We start from the raw sequence: 9,069 nt of genomic DNA, 5'->3' as shown, positions 1-9,069 counted from the left end.
GTTTCGGTTTAAAACCGAAATAATGCATATGGTAAAAACCGAAATAAAGCATACATGCACAGTTTCGGTTGAAACCGAAATAATGTCTAAATGCACAGTTTCCATATGCGCAATTTCGGTGCCCCAAAATTTTGTACAACCGCAACTTTTTTTAGTGATGCAGTATGTATGTTTACCACGTAGTACGTTCATTGAGCTATGAGGAATATCAAATTAGTACAAATAGGAAGCTGCTAACCACCACAAATTTTGATGCCATAAATTTTAAACCTGTTTAAAATTAGTATGGCTTGAGTTTAGAGTTGAATTTTAAGTGGTAAAATGGATTTGAGAATGACTTTAACATATCATTTAAGTAAACTTTGCAAGTAGCTGATAAAAAATTCGTCTTCATTTGGCGCTTGAAATTTTTTAAATGATTTTTTATTCAAAATATGCGATCTATAGTACTGCATCGTCTAGGAACTATTTATAGAAGTATTCCTTTACTTTTCTCTCTGTAGTAGAACAACTATTCGAATTTTTAAAGAGGCATATGTATGTAGTTATAAACCGACTTTTTTATCTCTCTTTGACTAATATTAACTTGCATATTCAGTCTGCTTACCTCAATTTCTTCTTCAGTTATTCGTTGCAAAACTGGCTGGAAGACGGTATGATGAAATTTGTATACGAGTATAATAGATGGGTTATGTGCGATTTCAAGAATTCTCAGGATTTCACTAGGTGTGGTCAAATGTCACTGTCATCAAAACTTTTTTACGAATGCGTAAAACTTTAAAACAATTCCAGCAAACTTGTGCATCTTCTGTGGCTGCATTTTTAGGCATATCGAAGAAAATATTCGGAAACTAGTCGAATTTCACATTCGGCGGCTATGTTAATGTGTAAAATTACGTATTAGGATCGACTGCACCATTGAGTTGTTCTTTTTCGAGAAAAACTAAGGAGCCGCACTAACCGCCAAATCTCTAAGCTATGCTCATGTGATCGATAACAATTTCCGGTCTGAAATTTGCGATTTTTATTTGGACGAAACGCGGTTTCAACAAGAAAGGGCCACATTCTACATCCTTGAAATTTCGCAATATTTGTTTTTGATAAAATTATATGTTAAGGGCTTATATAAACTCGATAACATCCTCGAGTTTCGTTCTTCTAGCTTAAAAATTACCTATTCGTCCTTGTAAATCCAAAAAATTTTAATTTTTAAACTCTAAAACTATGTTCAAACAGGCCAATTAGCTGAGGCAATTAAGCTTTAAATTGCGGAATTGAGTTTGGTATTCACACATACGTCAGCTGCGCAATTAGCGATTCGAAATCAGCTGCTGGATTACCTACAGTGATGGAAAAGTTGGTACAATCGTACCTTTATTTAGTTTGAAAGTGCATTCGGTACAAACACGCAATTTTAGGTACATTTGGAACGTAGCCAAATAACTTCCCAGGAAATCAGTTCTTATTTTTATTAACATTTCAATACATTTTCTGTTGCGGGAACTTGTCCAATACTTTCTACAAAAAGGTGGTCAAAGTAACGCAACTGTAGTTGATTTCGCCAGATAGACTGAAAATATTTATTTTTTAACGTCAGATCGGAGAACTGGGATGAAAGTGATTCACCTTTTCTAAAACATAGTTTTGTCTCGCGATGCTCAAAGAGATTTTTTTCATAACCAAAATTTGTTTAATGTGAGTACTGAAGTTGATGTATCGATGGGAATTGTTATTCTCCTATCTTCTTTATATAGAAATACATATTTACTTGTTAGGTACTTCTACCCACTTTCAGATAAAGCTTTCCGTAAAGTAGGTACAATTTTAAATATTTAACAGCTGATTGCTCTTTATTCAATAAACATACCTCCAAGTCAAAATTAAACATAACTAGCAGGGTTGCATAGAGAATATGACACAAAATAACAATTAATTATTAATTGGCAATTAATAATTTGAGTTTTTGTATGATAAATTGGGTAACAATTAAGGCTTAAATTGGTGAAAGGGTTCTTAATTGCCAATAAGGTGCCTATTTGAACATAGTCTAAAGAAATTTCATATTGCATTTTTTACCCATATTTTTATTCTAAGTACATTGCATTGAATTTTTTTAACAATTTTTGGAATTAATCATATCTTTGAAATTACAAAGTCCTTCAAAATAAATCCTGCGGTCAGAGAGAATAAATAAAAACGCCACTTTAAATAAAAAAGTAGTTTTCAAACCCATTTATTATTATTTATTTCATGGTAGGAGATCTTCTCAAACAATATAGAAGCAATTTTTTCGATTCAAGTTGTTGGGAAGTAATGAATATCTAAATCCCGATACTAATCCCGGGATTGTGACAACCCCATCCCGAAAATCCCGGGATCGGAAAAAGCCGAAAAATTAAGATCCCTAACATGCATATGTACATACATATGTATGTACAAAAGGGAGTCGTTTTCAATGTCAGCCTATCTTGGATCAAGGTCAATGAACAAATATTATGAACAAAAACTATAGTTGAGTGCTATAAAGTTGAAGATAATAGAATTTTGAAGTACCAGGAACTAAGACTTGAGTGTAAATAAGCTGAAGATACAGTTGAAAAACGAAATATATATATATGTAACTTACTAGTAACAAAATTTCTGAGAATAAGCCAGCATTTGCTCCCAATGAGAAAAGCATGCAAGAGAGTACAAAAATGCAAAACCAGCAAGAACTTGCAAGTTTTATGAACAGCTGATAAATTTATTATTTTTCGAAGCAATTTTCAAAGAAGCATAGTATTTATTATCTTATTATACATTTAAATAAGTTAATTTTGTCAGTTGCAAGTGTGAAGTCCCCACAAACAATTGTTTAGTTAGTGTAAATTACACTAAGCAGTAGAAACTGTTACTGGATAGTGCGTACAAAAACAGGGCTATTATCTCAGTAAAAATTTCCGCGGAAATCACAAAAATGCAGTTGCCAATATAGCAACTTCGTTTAAATGTACAGAGATGCATTATTGCAGAATTTACTCTTTATGGTTATTATAAATTTATTATAATTTTTTATACAAGATCTCTCAGCTAAAAAATCGTACATTGGGTATGAAATCTTCAGTTCATAACAACACTAAAGACAGCTCATGGCGGTAATTCGGTAATGCCGCTAACGAAAGCCTCCACTCTTAATGTGCGACCCTTTACACGCGAATAATGCTCATTCTTCTATTAGAATTTGTTTAGACGCATAGACGACAACATTGGAAAAAATACGACTTTTGGTGATAATGGCAATTCGCATAAATGTGGGTGATGTGCGCATGATTTCTCTCAAAATGTATGTATGTATTGATACGTATGTATGTTTTTAAGTATAGTTCATCGTATTGTTACAATGTAATGCAGTTTCTTTGAATGAATCAAAAGTTGTGTTTCTTGCACACTTGTGTACACTTTACTAATTTCAAGCGCACATAGCAATTACGAGAAATGCAGAAACTTTTATTTATAATTTATACAGTGGACATACAGACATCTTAAAAAACAGCTGTTTAAACTTTACTTTCCTGTATTTTCAGTTTAAAGTCAGTGTGCCCCACGGCAAAACAAAAACAAGGCAATATGAAAACTAACCAATTAGTAATCTTACGGCACGGTGAGAGCGAATGGAATAAGTTGAATCTCTTCTGCGGGTGGCATGATGCTGATTTAAGTGAGCAAGGTAAATAAATGCGCATGTAGGCAGCGTTGCCACAGACAATTTTTTTTCCCAGTATTTTTTCGAAAGTCCGTAAAGTTTTGGATAAACAGTTTTCATTTCTCCCTAAGCGTCGATGATATTCCGCTTTAGTTCTAGGACTTTACAATTTAAATAAAAACTCATTTCATCTTGTGGGTGACCCAAATTATGATTTTTTCGCCTTCGTTTGTGTACAAGAGATTTATGAGGGGCCCAAAGATCGAACTCGTTTTCTACTGATTCTAGTGACGACTCGCTACCCGGTTCAATATGATCATCTGCGCACATTATTTCCTTTCGCAAGAACTTCATTACTGAGGCCAATGCTAACGGATCTTTGAAATTAATTTTTTTCAGCCTCTGGTCGAGTAAAGTTGATGCAGCTAGCTGAAGAGGATGTTCGATGGATGGATTTTAGACAACTACAGAATTCATATTTCTTGAAAACATTTTTACGATTATTTTACAATTAATCGATTAATGAAACACAAAACTATGATACAATTAAATCGTAAATTGAACAAAAATTATCGATTAATTTAATCAAATGATTAATCGCTGCCATCCCTACTTGTAGGGTATATTTGCATGTACATACATATGTATGTAACGGGTGATTTTTTTGAGGTTAGGATTTTCATGCATTAGTATTTGACAGATCACGTGGGATTTCAGACATGGTGTCAAAGAGAAAGATGCTCAGTATGCTTTGACATTTCATCATGAATAGACTTACTAACGAGCAACGCTTGCAAATCATTGAATTTTATTACCAAAATCAGTGTTCGGTTCGAAATGTGTTTCGCAAACCCAATTGCTGCGAACGGCGACGAATCGACATTTCACGGTCTTCAGCAACACTCTCAGAAACAGACGCAATATTCTCTTCTGTACGCACTGTACGCATTCGTGTGGTTGGTTTAATGTCCAATAAAGTAAACTGAGTGCGAAACTTGGTCACAATCGCATTAATTGTTTGCTCACTTGGTCGATTATGTAGACCATAAATCGGACGTAAAGCGAACCGAACACTGATTTTGGTAATAAAATTCAATGATTTGCAAGCGTTGCTCGTTAGTAAGTCTATTCATGATGAAATGTCAAAGCATACTGAGCATCTTTCTCTTTGACACCATGTCTGAAATCCCACGTGATCTGTCAAATACTAATGCATGAAAATCCTAACCTCAAAAAAATCACCCGTTATATGTATATGCAGGGCAGTCGAGAGCAAACTCGGGCCCGGATTGAAAAATCACGGGTCCCTATACATAAATTGTTTTAAATTATTTAAAAGCATGAGATAATTTTTTTTTTTAATGTATAGAGTCAGAAACAATCAGCGGAAATAGGAATATATTTCGAAAGGCTGGCTTAAGTATAATACGGCATACGCAGAATACGATTGCGAATGACTCATTGGCGCCGAGCCGTTGAAGAACTTTTGGCAAGTAAACGTGCGAGAAATAGTTCCGATACTAGCAAATGAATATTCTTATTAAGTCTTATCAAAAAATTCTTTTTCGTTTAAAGGATAATNTTTCCTTTCGCAAGAACTTCATTACTGAGGCCAATGCTAACGGATCTTTGAAATTAATTTTTTTCAGCCTCTGGTCGAGTAAAGTTGATGCAGCTAGCTGAAGAGGNGCCGCATTATACTAAAGCCAGCTTCTCGACATAAGCTACTATTCCATACAAACACAGATTTATAATAACAAGTAATTTTTAAGCAAAGAACAAAACCGACTTCAATTCTCTTATAAAAATTTAAGATTATCGTTAATTTCTTCACGATCCAATTATTGTATCTAAACAAAATTAGTATGGGACCACCCTTGAGGTACCACCTTTCCNTAGCTGAAGAGGATGTTCGATGGATGGATTTTAGACAACTACAGAATTCATATTTCTTGAAAACATTTTTACGATTATTTTACAATTAATCGATTAATGAAACACAAAACTATGATACAATTAAATCGTAAATTGAACAAAAATTATCGATTAATTTAATCAAATGATTAATCGCTGCCATCCCTACTTGTAGGGTATATTTGCATGNAAAAGAATTATCGAAATCGGTTAACGTGGTCCAAAGTTATGCGGTAACAAGCATAAACAAAATATATACATATATTCCGACGAACTGATTACCTCCTCCTTTTTTTTGAAGTCGGTTAAAAACCGATAACGATGGAGCAATTACATTGTAAAAACTTGAATTATAACAAGTTATGGTTCTGATATGTCAGGTCCCTTAAAAATTCCGGGCTCGGAGGGGACTCCCCTCTTTCCCCCTTCCCTCTCAACGGGCCTGTATATACATATGTATGTTACTTTAATATTAAGAAGCTTCACCAAATAAATTTGTAATCAATTTCTTTTATCATCATATTTAATTAAGCTGAAGCCCGTTCTACGTAAACTGAGATGTAGTTTTATTAACCGACTTCCAAAAAAGGAGGAGGTTATCAGTTCGTCGGAATATATTTTTTTTTTTTTTTTTTTTATGTATGTTACCGCATAACTTTGGACCGCGTCAACCGATTTTGATAATTCTTTTTGCATCGGAAAGGTAGTGTCTCAGAGGTGGTCCCATACTAATCTCGTTAAGATCCGATCAGCGGATCATGAGATATATATATATATATTTTTTTTTATATGGGAGTTGAGTCGGTTTTTTTTTGCTAAAAATTACTAGTTTTATATTTTCAGTTCCGTTTTTACAGTGAAGGTTTAACTCGCATTCGGTAGTTAATTGTCAATTATTGTACTGAAAATCGATAGTTAACAGCATAATAAGAGTTAACTCTTCACTGTAAATATGGCTCTTAGTTGCATTTTCATCATATAATATTGCATGTATGTAAATATTCCTATGCAACCATTAATGCCAAAATTGTCGTCATTTCTATAGGCGCCAAAGATGCTGTAAATATTTCAGCGACAGCATTGCGTGAAAGCAATTTAAAATTCGATATTGCATACTCATCGGCATTATCACGCGCTAGACAATCATTGAGTATTATATTGAAAGAATTGAATCTCTGCGATTTGGAAGTTGTAAGCGATTGGCATTTGAACGAGCGACACTATGGAAATTTAACGGGTTTCAATAAGCGGGACATGGCCGATAAATATGGCGAGGAACAAGTAAGTTAAGTTATCTTTTCTATAAGCATTTATGTAGTTGAGCGTTTACTAAACGTTAGTTAGTTGAAAAAAATACTTACGCACGTTCAGGTTAAGTTTTGCATGAAAGAAATAAGCAAGGATATAAGAGAAAATCATGGNCAGTCGGCTCGGCTCGGCAACAAGCGGCCACTCTGTTCGCGCCCTTAGGGGGCACTGCTTACCGTAGCAATTCGCGATTTTTAGGAATTATCTGTAAAACTTCTGCAAGGCTCGTAATTTTTCCGCGATCATAAAGGAAAACTTCCTTCAGATTGAAACTATAGGAACTATAGGGAGTAGCCGAAAATTGAACCGCGTTCAGATTTGCTTGCTGGGATATACAAGCCTAGTAGCTCATTTTCAGCTCAACAATATTTATTTAAAAGTATTAACAAGTTTGCATGCGTTTGTTAATTGTTAACACATTCATTACTTTTAAATGTTATTTTTCATCGCTTAGATTACGTATATTTTATTCTATTAAACATTAACATGCAAACTGAACNATTTTTTTTTATATGGGAGTTGAGTCGGTTTTTTTTTGCTAAAAATTACTAGTTTTATATTTTCAGTTCCGTTTTTACAGTGAAGGTTTAACTCGCATTCGGTAGTTAATTGTCAATTATTGTACTGAAAATCGATAGTTAACAGCATAATAAGAGTTAACTCTTCACTGTAAATATGGCTCTTAGTTGCATTTTCATCATATAATATTGCATGTATGTAAATATTCCTATGCAACCATTAATGCCAAAATTGTCGTCATTTCTATAGGCGCCAAAGATGCTGTAAATATTTCAGCGACAGCATTGCGTGAAAGCAATTTAAAATTCGATATTGCATACTCATCGGCATTATCACGCGCTAGACAATCATTGAGTATTATATTGAAAGAATTGAATCTCTGCGATTTGGAAGTTGTAAGCGATTGGCATTTGAACGAGCGACACTATGGAAATTTAACGGGTTTCAATAAGCGGGACATGGCCGATAAATATGGCGAGGAACAAGTAAGTTAAGTTATCTTTTCTATAAGCATTTATGTAGTTGAGCGTTTACTAAACGTTAGTTAGTTGAAAAAAATACTTACGCACGTTCAGGTTAAGTTTTGCATGAAAGAAATAAGCAAGGATATAAGAGAAAATCATGGAGATCAGAGAGGATTTTTGAGAATAACTTTTGTGTGACGTCACACTGGTGCAATCGCGAGAGAGAAATTCCAAAACGTGAGCAAGAATGGAAGAAGAAGAAAAAATGTTGCAAGGAAAACGTAAACAAGTTGCACAAGTGTGACGTCATGCAAAGCAAAACTAACCAGCAACTTGAAAAATTTTGCAGCCATAAGGGAAGTATTGGATATTTTTCGTTATGGGAATTGTAGAACTTGTTAGTTGACCATTGACTCGCATAACGCTCTGGCTGCCTGATAAGGGTTCAAAGCTAAAATTTTGCTCTTTGAGTCAGTCTGCACTTTTGACAACAAGTTCTTGTATTCGTTAAAGAATTACCTCAATTGAGTTGAAATAATAAGTTGAGTATGAATCTTATCTGTCTCCTCCTGATCAGTAGGAATTAAATCTTCGAGAGTGCGTATTAATCATGTTGTAGAACCTGAAAACGTAAGATAGGATGGCTTCTATATTCTTGACTAGCGACGGACGTACGAATTCGAAGGTTTTAATTTGGTACATATTTTACTTCAATTTTATTAATAAGTTTTAAAATTTTAATCCTTTTTTGAATTTGCCAGCAGTGTAAACTTTGGGAGATACATAAGTACGTGCGTGCCGCAAGTCTTTTTCAGGTGCATTTTTCTTAGAATTTGTATAAAAAAATTACAAACAAGTAAGAAAGCCTAAGTTCGGGCAGAGCCGAACATTAAATACCCGGCGCACGTATTAAATATATGTTTTTCGCCTTACCGAAAGCTACGGCTATATGGTAAGCCGGGGCGTATCAATTTTGAGTAAATTAGAGTCCTTAGATTTCGAAATTTTGAAGTTTCAAGCAGTTCTGAAATTTACCGTTATATGAGAAGCGGCCGTTATTTTAGTCCGATTTCAATAATTTTCAACGGTTTGCTTATATGTGGCAAGCACAATAACCACACCGAGTTTGGTACAAATTGGTAGAACGGTTACTGAGATACATATATGTGATCATAAGTGGGC

The 9,069-nt window shown here is 34.2% G+C and overlaps 1 protein-coding gene across 5 annotated transcripts in view; it reads left to right on the top strand.

The window, feature by feature from the left end:
- The window catches only part of LOC108355403 (2,3-bisphosphoglycerate-dependent phosphoglycerate mutase-like), a 60,720-nt gene that overhangs the window by 43,405 nt on the left and 8,246 nt on the right, over positions 1-9,069 (top strand). For 4 of the 5 annotated variants that reach the window (XM_017606585.1, XM_017606579.1, XM_017606573.1 and 1 more), the window contains exons 2-3: positions 3,564-3,706; positions 6,642-6,877. In XM_017606585.1, coding sequence (XP_017462074.1) covers positions 3,607-3,706; positions 6,642-6,877 — 336 coding nt within the window. In that variant the 5' untranslated portion in view covers positions 3,564-3,606. Of the gene's footprint in view, positions 1-3,083; positions 3,323-3,563; positions 3,707-6,641; positions 6,878-9,069 lie in introns of those variants that run through there. The other variant, XM_017606565.1, reaches the window with a different exon arrangement.

Source organism: Rhagoletis zephyria, unplaced genomic scaffold (assembly GCF_001687245.7).
Source record: "Rhagoletis zephyria isolate East Lansing unplaced genomic scaffold, Rhagoletis_zephyria_1.1 Rzeph_scaffold_00163, whole genome shotgun sequence".
In the NCBI taxonomy this organism is placed as follows: Eukaryota; Metazoa; Arthropoda; class Insecta; order Diptera; family Tephritidae; genus Rhagoletis; species Rhagoletis zephyria.
The sequence above is the reverse complement of the archived record's forward strand: the minus strand, read 5'-3'. Positions and strand labels throughout refer to the sequence as shown.